We start from the raw sequence: 12,421 nt of genomic DNA, 5'->3' as shown, positions 1-12,421 counted from the left end.
TCTGGGATTAAAAAGCCTGGAACTAAAAAATAAATGTATTCAAAGATTACTTCTCTGCGACTTGGCATTCACCCTGAAGATCAGGGCTAAAGGTCGACGCCTAAAATAATTGATAAAGTTTCCGTAATGCCAGGATTCGCTGATACTCAAAGCGAAGAACATGACAAAAACGGTTAGGCGCGCTACAATGTATTTACAATCACGTCTAATAAATACATCCGAAAACAAAATATTAATTTTACTTTAATTAGGGCTTGTAATTTGCATAAAGATCATAATTTCATCTCTTGGTTTCCAAGTATCGTATAACGAAACAAAAGGTTTAGTTCTTGGTTATTGTAGGCATAAATTATAATTAAATAAATCAATTAATTTCATACCTTTGTTCTAAAAAGTACCTAAACAGCAAAAACATAAGGACCTCAAACAACACGCGCACAAATTGTGGCCCTATTGTCTTCCCTCGGTCACTCGAAATCTATTACATATTCACAGAAATAAAAACATCACGCCCACTAATATTAAGCACAACAATTATGCTCCTTACTTGATAAATAAATAAAATCGTAGCGATGAGTACACACTACGTCAACGTCACGCAATCTCATCAAGTGTATGCATTGGCCTCATTCCACTCATCACAATTGTTTCCTCTTTGCAGAAAAAGAAGCGGTCATTCTCAAATCATCGCCGCTAATCAGGAAGAGCAATGCAATACGTACAACGGCATAGGCATGAAGTTGAAAACGTGACAGGACCACGGGAGTGAAAGAGTTTTTAGCATGTAACAGCTCCACGATTCTTTTCAAATAAGCGTAAACATTTCGCCACCATATAACGAATGGGGGGCAACGGGTCAATCTACCCCCCCCCCATCCGCCCCCCACATTCTAAGCTCACGGCTTACAGTGCCCCTCACGATTCATTTCAATGCCAACAAACGAGGTCGGTGGGATACGGCACACTTCTGGTGCATTGGGTAAATTATAAATACAGCATACACGTGTGACAAGGATTCACGCGAACAGCAAAGAGGTGGGCCAGCAGTGACAAGAATTAAGGAGAGTCAAAACGGGCGGAATGCGGGAGGGTAAAAGGTTACTCAGCGGCGGCAGCGAGGCTGGTCCCCTCTCGTCGTTCTATGGGCCACGGAAGGGGAGGGGATCGAAGGAGGAAGGGGGGGTGTGGGAGAGCGAGAGGGACCCTAGCACCACCATACAGCACAGCGCCACCGCCGACTGCTGAAGCAAAGGGGGGGAGAGGGCATAGAGACCAGGGCAATCGATCGACAACATCCGGGCCCGAGGGGAAGGGGGACACACATAAGGCAGCGGCGAACACCTCCTCCCCCCCCTTCCCCTACTCTCCCTTGTTTTCGTCCCACTTTTGATGGTATTGCGGTACTGTAACGGGCGTGCGAAACGCTTGGAGGGCAAGGAAAGAGAGAGGATCACGGGAAGGGTGGAGAAAACAAGTTTCGTATGAACTGCACCCTCCTCTTGCCGTCAGAGACAAAGAAACTTGACGGCGCAAATGTTGAATTAAATGAAATTTTTGTCTTCTTCTTTTTAACTTGGGATTGGGTTTTATCACTTATACGGGAAACCGAAAAAAAGGCTATTTTCTAAAAAAAGTAAATAAAAAAAATTATGACCGCACTCTCACGACATTCAAAACACTCGAGCCAATCGTGTTTGTTGTTTACGTCTTCGGATAGACGCAGAATGATTGTCGTAACTTCCCCGTGGAAATTTTAAAGCCGAATAAAAATTAATCGACACATCCATCGATTTCATAGCGTCACGACCAGCCTCGGGTAAATCACAAGGGCTTCAAACTATTAACTCCTAACGTATTACTCGGACAATACGCACTATATGTCATTTTGAGTAGAATCAGAGAAATTACACGGGAAACGACACTGCATTTTACAGGGCATGGCCGGATTGGTATCGGTAAACATAAACATTGCCGCTGCCGCCAATCACACTACGTTAACGGGCATTCATATTTGATCGGCTAAAATTCACCACACCACAGACAAATTATAATAAAACCTGGGAGTCTTCCCAAGTAAGAAAAGCACTGGAAAACATTTGTTGCTGTTATTTCACCGACGGGTGGATGATGCGTACCTTAACAGCTAAAAGGAATACAGCCAGGGCTCCGGCGGATAAACACACTACAGGCACCATCTTCGGGTCCTCTTCACTTCACAACCTTCCCAAACCAGCAACATCGTTTCACGAGCTCACGGTAACCTCATTTTCCGATCACGCAACCAACCATTCCCAACTCATCCAACATCACCATCCACAAGCACTGCCGCTACTGCGTTTTTCTGCTGCGCTCTTGCCCCCTTTGCATTACGACTGTCGCTTGTTCGATAGGAAATAAAAGACCACGCATGCGCAACTGATAATGTTTTTATTACCGCCAATCTTCTATAAAAGCGTACAGTAATAAATTTATACACCTGAGGAGGGAAAAAATTTGAACTATCAAGATGCAGGTTTGGATTTAGATCGGTGTAACTTGAGGCAATCGATGGAACAAAACCTATTCACGTCATATTCAAAAGGTATTTTTCCCGTGATATCCACGGCGCACTGGTAACACCTGGATATGACCACTGGTTTGCCTTGTCCTCTTTTTGACCTCTCCAAAAGTCTTCTTTCAGCTGCGAGGGCCCTCTGAAATAGATTACAAAGAAGCAATACATTATTTAATGGATCCACGGAAAAAAAGAAAATGATAAGAGTAGAACATAAATTTAAAGGGTACATAGCAAGTGATTTATGCGTACGAAGACGTAAATACACATCAAGATCTCTGTTTATAAAATTGAATCAATATACCTCTTTCAAAAAACCATTCTTCAAGAATACGACATAAACAATTTACCCAGAATCCCTATAGTTGACTATACCTATTCTAGGAAAAAAGAAATATTGCCATGAGTGGCACAAGAATCTGGTGGATAGTTGCCTCACCCAAATTCTTTTCCAGATCAACATCATCAATACTTCAATCCAAAGATTGGTTCACTGCAGCCCTCCATTCTTCCCTATTTAGTGTTGATTCCCTCACCCTCTGATAGGTTCCTTGTTTTACACCCTTCTTAATTTGCCCTATGCACTCGTGCCTTCCTCGGGTAATATTTCCTTCAATTTTTCCTAGTATTACGTTTTTCACTAATCCATCAAGCCTTAAGGTATGTCCAATTCATCTAGTTCTTTGCCGTAGAGCTCGCCATTTCGTCATTTCCTCTTCTGCTCTTCTATATACTTCATCGTTCCTCACTTCCCATTTAATCTTCAGCATTCTCCTCCAGCACCATGTTTCAAATTCTTCTATTCTTCGTTGGTCCACTCTTTCAATATTCCATGTCTCCGATCCGCAGAGCACCATACTTCACGCGAATGTTTTGACCAACTGCTTCCTTGTTTCCAGTCTTAGCTTCTTTGAGCATAGTAGTAGTTGCCTCTTCTCAATGAACACCTTCTTTGCTTGGGCTATTCTTCGCTTCATGTCGGTCATGCTTCTTCCATCCCATGTTAGACACTGCTGCCCACGTAGATGAAGGATTCCACTTGCTCAAGTTTCACTCCTCAAACTGTGATAGCTACATTCAGCTTCCAGATCTTTTCTAGATGAGGTTGTTAAAATTCGTGTTGGTTAACTTTGAAACAACAGGCTTCTTCCAATCCAAATTTTTTTCATTTTAACATCTGTAGAATCAATTGAATTCACACACAATAAGAAAGTAAGTAAATGCAGAGCACAGTGGTAGGATATCTTCTAAATATTCTCATGGTTGAATCTAAGGACTGAGAGTTTATGTGTAACCCCAGTTGAAAGTGAGTTAGAACAAAAACAGCAAAATCATAGCAAGTACAAGAATGATCAGGAACAAGAGAATGGCAATGGCCATGTTGGGTTTGCAGAATACACAGTAAGTGCATCTACCACAGAGTTAGTGAAAGAAGAAATCAGCCAAAAATATACTAATTACTTCCAAAGGCAAAGAAGGAAAGCATGTCTATCTTTGAATCAGAGGTTACTTGGTTTCTAATCCCATTGACACCATCAATTTTTCAGTTTTGAAACTTTCAGTGAATCATCCTCGAAACAAAAAATGTATGCTGCATCCAAAACTATTTGGCCCCCGCCGCCCCTTGACAAGAGGAAGCAGTTTAACCAGAAGCCACGGATGGCACAAATATAGAGGGTCAATATGGTCTCTCTTTCAGGCTAAAGTGGGATCCATTGAGGCGGCCATAACACTGCAATGTGGAAGGCAGCAGGAAATCTACACCTAAGATACACTAGAACACACAGCCTTACATGCAATATGATGTGGTGGCATTATTCCAGGCAAAATTCCAGAGGCACAACAGTCATCCAATCAGATCTTAGGGTGGGGATGCCGGGAAGTAAATATCAGTTGGAATAATGAAGGATCAGAACATCAGGTCTTTGGGAAATAACGCTTAACTGGAAAATGCAAACATAGAGATGGCTAGGATGGAGCTAGATATATTAGATGTCAGTGAACCAACACATGGGCTGGGGTAGATGACTTCTAGAGCAAAAAATTCAAAATGATACCGTCAGGTAGTGACTAGAAGATCGCAGGAGTGGTGGGTATCATACAAGGATAGTCTAGGAAGTAACTTACGTTTTGGCCTAGCGTGGCCGTTGGTATGGCTAGAACCACCATCTTGGTGTCTATACATCCTTACACACAGTACACATCCTGCTTTGATAGCATTCAGACCGTGGCTCTTCTACTTTGCTCACTGTGAGCTATTAAAATTTTGCTGCAATTGAAAATTCCACAAGTTGTGAAGTGCAATTCGTGATTAAGTTTTACTGGCATAAAACCACAAGCCAACTGAAAATCATGCATAACTTTGTGAACTGCAAGGAGATGGAGTGAGGCAGTGGTGCAAATGGCCGCACCAATATTCACAACGAGGATCACAGTGGTTGGCCTAGCCTTGTGACAGATAAACTGATCGTGAAAATCAACGAAAAAATTTGAGAAAGTTGCCGATTAACAATTACGGATTTCTCACTTCATTTTCATCAAATTTTATGAATTCCACTGCAAGAAATGATACCAGGAAAGATTGCTATACCAAATTTTGCACCAGATGGGTGCCGAAACTCTTGACGAAAGACCACAAAACACAGTGTCCTGCTGCATCGCTGACTTTCCTTGAAGCTTATGCAAAGATGGTAACACTCTCTTGGATTGTGTCGTAACTGGGGATTAGCCCTTACCACCTCTTTCAAGCGATGGAGACATGGTTTGAAACCCAGTGCTTTGACAGTGTTGCAGAATTAAATGCTAAAATAAAGAAGTGGTTATAATGTTAGGTGTCAGATTTCTTCAACGACGGGATTGAAGTGCTTGTGTGTTGCTGTGATTAATGTCTCAATTTGAATGGCGACTTCGTAGAAAAATAGTTTAAGAATATGTCTTTCAAGTGCATAAAATAAAACTTTTGTATAGTAACTAGGTTCATATTTTATTTCAAAACGTATGTTACTTTCTGGACAGCCTTTGTACTGAAGAAGAAATGGGGAAGAAGTGTGAAAGCATGTTGGGAGTTTGATGACTGGATCCTTATCAAGTTAGGAGGAGACCCCATGGATGCAATGACAATTCTAGTGTACACGCCAATGTCCAGACACACAGAAGAAATGAAAACAGTTAATGAGCAATTGAAAAAAGTCTCCAGCAAAGTAACGGGAAAGGAGAGCATAATCACAAAGGGAAACTGAGAGACGGCGGCTGGAAAAGGAAAAGACATGAGCAGAGTAGGGCAGTTCAGGCAGGGGAAACAAATTGCCAAAGGAGAGTGTCTAGCAGAGTTCTGCAGTAAGAGGAATATGGTAGCGGCTAACACACACTCTTTGAACAACAAACGCACAGAAGATACGCAGGGAAGATACCAAGGGACGGTCAGATATTTAATTGACTGGACAAATGAAACTTTTGCTTAATAGTAAATGTATTAAAAAAAATACAAATGAAAATGAAAACCCTTTTACATACTAGTAGTGGTATCTGCCAAGATTAACATTACTCAATGTAATTACCCCCTTCAACTGCAATGACCGCCTACAAATCTTGTCCTGAATCGATCGCATGCACGCATGCAGAGATGCGCCATTAGGGCACCTCGTCTCATTGGTAACACTTTCGACTACGCTCCAATCATAATAGTCGAGGGGGTTCAAGTCCGGGCTATGCGGGGACCAGAACATGTTAATGTTATCTGAGAACTGGTTTTTTACTAAATGCCTCATATATGAGCTGGTGCACCGTCCTCCTGTCGAAAAACATATTGTTTCCCCGAGGCCACAGTTGCCATCTACCGTTTCACGACATTCTTCAAAATTTGCAAATTCGCAAAATTCCTCTGAAATCAGCACCTGAGCATTTCCTCGAATGAGATTTCCTCGCCGGGTTAGCGAAACCTTCCCCAGACTTCTCCGAAGCAATATACTTAGCTACAATATCGTAAACTATTGATCTGGGATACCCGAAGAATCAAACTATTTCACTGGGAAAATGCCCAGCGCAAACACTTTTGATAATAGGGGCTTTTCGGTTGCACTCCGCACTTGTATATAACATCTCGGCCATTTTGAGGTTATGACTGTTGACTAGATGCCTATAGCTTTCAAGAACGCCATTTGAGGCCTCCAGTGGAACGATGATATGGCGGGAAATTCAAATTGAAATTTGTCCGGAGATAAGCGCCGCACCCTGTATGTAGTAGGACCATAACCTAGTTGTCATGGAAAAATATGTAATACAAAAAGATAAAGATGATGAAACAGAGAATGAGCTGGAACAAATAAACTCCCGGAAAACATAACCAGACAATGATTCAGCACGGCCATCAGTGAACATTCGGAGAGAAGAAAAGACTACACAATAGAATGAAAGAATTAATTTCACAGTGGAAAATGACAACGGGAGACGCATCAATTTCCTAGATTTGACCATTGAGATCAACAACGGTAGGCATCAATTCTCCATTTACCGGAAACCTACCAGCACAGACGAAATTATCCCGGCTGACTCCTGCCACCCATTCTCTCAGAAAACCGCCGCCCTATATGCAGCCATTAACAGACTAATCAGAATCCCCATGTCAAGATCCAAATATGAACACGAACTCCGTGTGATCAAGTGCATCGCTTCCACGAATGGATACTCCTCCAACTTAGTAGAGAAAATTCTCAGAAAAGCCCTCCATAAGCTTGCAGTTTCGGAAACTTCCGCCCTTGAGTTAAGTGACAAACCAAAACAGTGGCGCAAAATGACCTTTCTGGGAAAAATATCGTACGCGGCTGCCAAAAAAATCCCAGTGGACAAATACCGTATCGCCTACGCTACTCCATCCACGCTAGGCAAACAGTTAATCAACGCCAAAGATGACGTACCCGACCGGAAAAAGAGTGGCGTCTATCGGTTAAAATGTAACGACTGCCCAGCCATGTACATCGGGAGGACTATTCGGAGCCTTGAAATAAGAACGGATGAACACCGGAAGTGCTTCGAAGCGGGCAAGGATCATTCTTTGTTCGCCAGGCATCTCCTTGAATATGGACATTATAGCAATTTCGCTCCAGAAATTTTGCACTTCGAAGATAAGGAGAGGAGACTGGACGCCCTCGAAGCGTTGGAAATCGTCCAGCATTCCCGAAGAAAGACGTTACTAGTTAACGACCAAATTCTCCCATCCCACTCCCCATTTTTTTCCATTCCCTTTGAGTCCATGGGACTACCCAATGTAAGACGCTGATGAGGAGGAGACGGAATTTCCCCTTCCCTCCCCCCTTTTCCTCCCGGTACGCTGGCCTCCCCCGCAGGAGGCCCTTCCAACGCCGACCCTTGGAAACCAAGCCAGGTAATGAGGACGTTACCTATAAGCCACCAAGCCCAGCCGGTCAACGCCCAGCCAACGACACCAGTGACCGACTATGACTCACAGGACACAGCGGAATTTTCGGCTCGTGGACCTTCCCCCCCCTCCCATCCTCTACCAGAACCCTCCCTCCCTCCCTTTCTTCCCCAACCCCCCCCCCCCCCGTTTTCCTCCTTCTCTCTCTCCTTACCCAACCCAAACACCCCTTTCTCTCTCAAACCTCCCTCTACACTCTTTTCCCTCTCCCCCCCTCTCGCCCCTCCCTCTTCCCTTCTCCTCCGCTCCTAAACCCCTACCCCCCCCCCATTGCTTTTCATATATATAGGATATGTAACTCTGTATAGTCACCTGAAGATGACATTAAGTGTTTGAAACCCGGGTCGTGAATAAATCTCTATTCAAGTGAAATTTGCATAGTTTGTTTCCTTTCCATCAGAATGAAAATGAATGGAAATCCAGTGACCTTTGGATAACAGCAGACAAGAGAGCTCACTGAAGAAAAGTAAAAGCACAAAAACTCAAAAAGACAAGCTAAGAAGGTCTCGTACAAAACATTACAGAAACAAGTCATTCAAGAGTTCAATAAGGCAAAGGTTAAGTGGACTGAAAACTGCTGCGAAGGAATTGACAATTACATGAAAAAGGGAAACATTGCTGGGGCATATAAACTGTTGAAGAGCCGATTTGGAGGATGAAAAATTAAATCCAACAGAGAAGGTGAAAAACAGGAGGCTGAAAATGAGAATTAACTGATAGAATACACAGGAAAGGGATGGAGTACATTGAAGAGCTACAAGGGGATACCCAAAAATAACCGGAATAATTTTTTTTAAAGCTTGTATTGTATTTTTATTGTTTAATTCATTTAATTTATTGTATTTGAAGCTTGTGTTGTATGTATTTAATTTTTCTCAGACCAACCTCATCACCTTCAAAGTACTCTCCATTGCACTTACTGCATTTTTCCGATATGCGATTCCATTCCTGGAAACATTTTTCAAACTCATCTGTTGTGATGCCTGACAGATCCTGCTTATTATTTTCTTTACTGCTTCCACGTCATCAAAACGCTGTCCTTTCAAGTTCCTTTTCTTTTGAGTAGACGAGAAGAAATCACTCGGAGCGAGGAGAGGCGAGTAAGGCCATGGGGCAAGGGTGTCATGATGTTTCTGGCTCAAGACAGACGCACTGGATCGCTGCATGAGACACGGTGCATCGTCATGATCGAAAAACCATTCCTTCGTTTCTCACACAGCTTGATTGTTGTTGATGGACGTTTGGAATGGGGTACGTTGCCAAAAAGTGATGTTTCACTTTCTTTGAAATGGGAAAAAACAATTGGTACACTGAGTTTTTCCAATAGCACAATCCTGGTAAGCTATTTTTAACATCACAACAGTTTCACCGGCGTTGTTCCCAAGGAAGCAAAATTTCACAGCAGCATGCTCTTCACTTGAATCCGCCATGGGGATAAAGTGAGGAGCAGGCAAAACTGAAAATTACAAAATGGATTGATGTGACTGAACAACACCTTCCCAGATCACAAAAATGCCTGCGCAGAACTAGGAACGATTTGCACTACGCTCACCTGGCGGAAGAAAAGTGTACAATGCAAGGCCTGCCAACCACAGCGCTATTCCGGTTATTTTAGGGTACCCCATTGTATACCAAGTGTTGAAATCATCGAAAAATTGTGCCATGAAAGACAGCGGTGAGGTGGACAAAGAGGACCAAGGCCCAGACATACTCAGAAGCAAATACGGCAAATCAGCAAATGAAGTGAAGAAAAGCAAGGCACCACAACAGCCCACAACATAAATGGGGAAATCATCAAGGCAATCAAAGGAAAAGCTAATGTCCTTAATGGAATTATCAAAGAGAGCCACGGAAGCAGAAGACTACTGGAGGACTTTTGAGTATAATGATTGCAATACCAACAAAAATAATAACCAAAAAAATTTCAATTATGTTTGACTTTGAGCCTAGTATCGCATGCACCCAAAATACTAACCATAATTATCAGTCAACAATAACTAAAAAATTTGAAGAAACACTGCTGGAAAACAAATTAAAATCAGAAAGACCATGAGTATATGGAAGGCTATACTTAGTTTAAGGATTTTGGTGTAGGAAATGATGTCAACAAAATCATCATATACGACATTTTCTGACTTGAAGGCCTTTGAATGAAAATTAATCGTTTCAGACATAACTTTGTGGAATTGTTCCTGGATGAATAATGTCAAAATAAAACTACTTTGTAAATCAAAATGAATGACAAACTTTATGATGTGACCCAGGATTGACTACATTGCAGCATCAGCACCTTGCCTGATGACTGCAGTGACACCTGGGTCGTATTTAAGTTTATTTTTCATGTTGATTCACTTACATTTTATTTTGACATTATTCGTCTTGGAAAATCTTGTGTGGAATTAAGATTTTCAAGTTACTGGAAAACTTTGACTAGATTCCACAGGAGGATTAGGCCAATAGACTCTAAAAGAACCAAGTTGTATTAATGCAAATGAAAGAAAAAAAATGGAAGCTAAAATAAATAAAGGGATTAGATGAGGATGCAATCTCTCATGAGCCAACTTTGACATGTACTCGGAAGAAGTAATAACAGAAGCACAAGGAAACACCATCGATGAAATTTGGGTGAATAGAGAAGAAACAAACATGCTATTCAATCAACATGAAGATGAATAAGAAAACTATAATCCTAAATTACGAAGGAGAGAAAAGCCTCAGGCAGAAGGTGCACTAACAGGAGAGGAATTAGAAGAAACAGAAGCACTCACTTGTCATGGAAGCAGCATAACATGGGATAGAAGTAGCTCAAGCTAAGAAGGTATTTATGATGACAAGGTAACTCCTACAATCAAATAAGACACGACTAAAAACAATAAAGAGTTCGTGAAAACATTTGTGTGGAGAGCAGCATTGCATGGATCAGAGACATCAATCATTGGGAAACTAGACCATATGAGCCTTCAGAAACTTGCAGCAGGAGGCAAATGCTGATTAGATGAGCAGAAAAAGTAAGTATTGAAGAGGTATAAGAAGAGCAGAAGAACAGAAGAGGAAGGGACACCATATGAAGGGCCTTAAAAGAGAAGAAAAACGATATGGACAAGACACACTTTGCGACACAACCAATTCATAAGAAAGCTAACAGGTGGGAAAATGGATGGAAAGGGACCAGGAGGGACAATACGTGGGTCTTTCAATAAGTCCTTAGGAAACAATAGTAAAACAAGTAATTTTGTGTAGATTTCATTTTATTTTTCAATATAATCTCCTTTCAGCTAGATACACCTCTCCCCAGTATTTCTTCAAATTTCTTAAACAATCCACAAAGTAGAATTACTTAAGGTCCTCAAAATAATTATCTGCATTGGTGATGTCCTCCTAGGTCAATGTTAACCCTTTTCTGCCGAGCCATTCATTCAAGTTTGGAGATAAAAAGGAGATTGGGATGGTGTGGTTGCTAACATATAGGCTTCCCACCGAGAGGGCTCAGGTTCACATCCCAGTGACAACAGATATGTTTCTGTGGTATCCTGATCCTCAGCTGAGGTTCTTTGTGGAGAGCACTTTGAGTGAGTACTATGTTCGTCGGATGGGACGTTAAACTGCAGACTCCTTGGCACCTTTTGGCAAGAGTATACTAACGCCGATTCTGGGTTTCTCTCCACCCTTCCTTTCCCATCCCTATCCCTAATGGCACAAATGACTTGAGCTATCGGTCACCTCCACACAAAAAAAAAGTCATTGGTGGCCAAATCTAGTGAATACGGTGGATTTTGTAATAATTCAAATTTTAATTCCATAATTTTTGCCATCGAATCTACACAGATGTGCACCAGTGTCTTGTCTTGATGGAAGAGTTTTTTTACTTTGCCAAACATTTTTTCTTGATTTCTTCACCCATCTGTTGCAATAAAAATGCTTGATACTCCCCATTTATTGTTTTTCTAGTTTGCAAAAATCAATGTAGATGATTCCATGTGCATCTCAACAAACCATGGCCATTAACTTGTCGGCTGATTTCATTGTCTCCGCCTTGCACAGAGCCAACGCTCTTTCTCTCTATCATTGGAAACCTACTCTTCCTTGTATCTGGCATGTAGAAGTGTAGGTATCCAATTTTCATCCATAGTTATGAATCAAGGCAGACACTATCATAAGGCAAACAAGATCATGTCGGAAAAGCACCAAACGAGCCTCCTAATTGGCCACACCATTGCATTTTATCTCCAGTGAGAGCAAACACGCCACCTATTTTGCTGTCACTTTTTTAACACAATTTTTCCTGCAAAATTGAAAATATTGTACCTTTTGATATGCCTGTGACCACAACTATTTTGCCAACTCTAATTTATGGACACTCAAAACCATAATGCGGAATTTGTCAATCATTTCAGAGGAAGTCACTTTCAATGCACTGGATGCCCCAAATGATG

General features: G+C 41.7%; 1 protein-coding gene across 1 annotated transcript in view; it reads right to left on the bottom strand.

Moving 5' to 3' along the window:
• Positions 1-2,408: 2,408 nt before the first annotated feature.
• The window catches only part of LOC139689700 (tRNA endonuclease ANKZF1-like), a 30,905-nt gene continuing 20,892 nt past the window's right edge, over positions 2,409-12,421 (bottom strand). Inside the window, exon 9 of the mRNA XM_071586903.1 lies at positions 2,409-2,693. Coding sequence (XP_071443004.1) covers positions 2,502-2,693 — 192 coding nt within the window. The 3' untranslated portion in view covers positions 2,409-2,501. The remainder of the gene's footprint in view (positions 2,694-12,421) is intronic.

The sequence above is a fragment of the Hetaerina americana genome, unplaced genomic scaffold (assembly GCF_022747635.1).
Source record: "Hetaerina americana unplaced genomic scaffold, ioHetAmer1.1.p SCAF_27, whole genome shotgun sequence".
Taxonomy (NCBI): Eukaryota; Metazoa; Arthropoda; class Insecta; order Odonata; family Calopterygidae; genus Hetaerina; species Hetaerina americana.
Note: the sequence above shows the minus strand (reverse complement) of the source record. Positions and strands in the feature narration are given on the sequence as shown.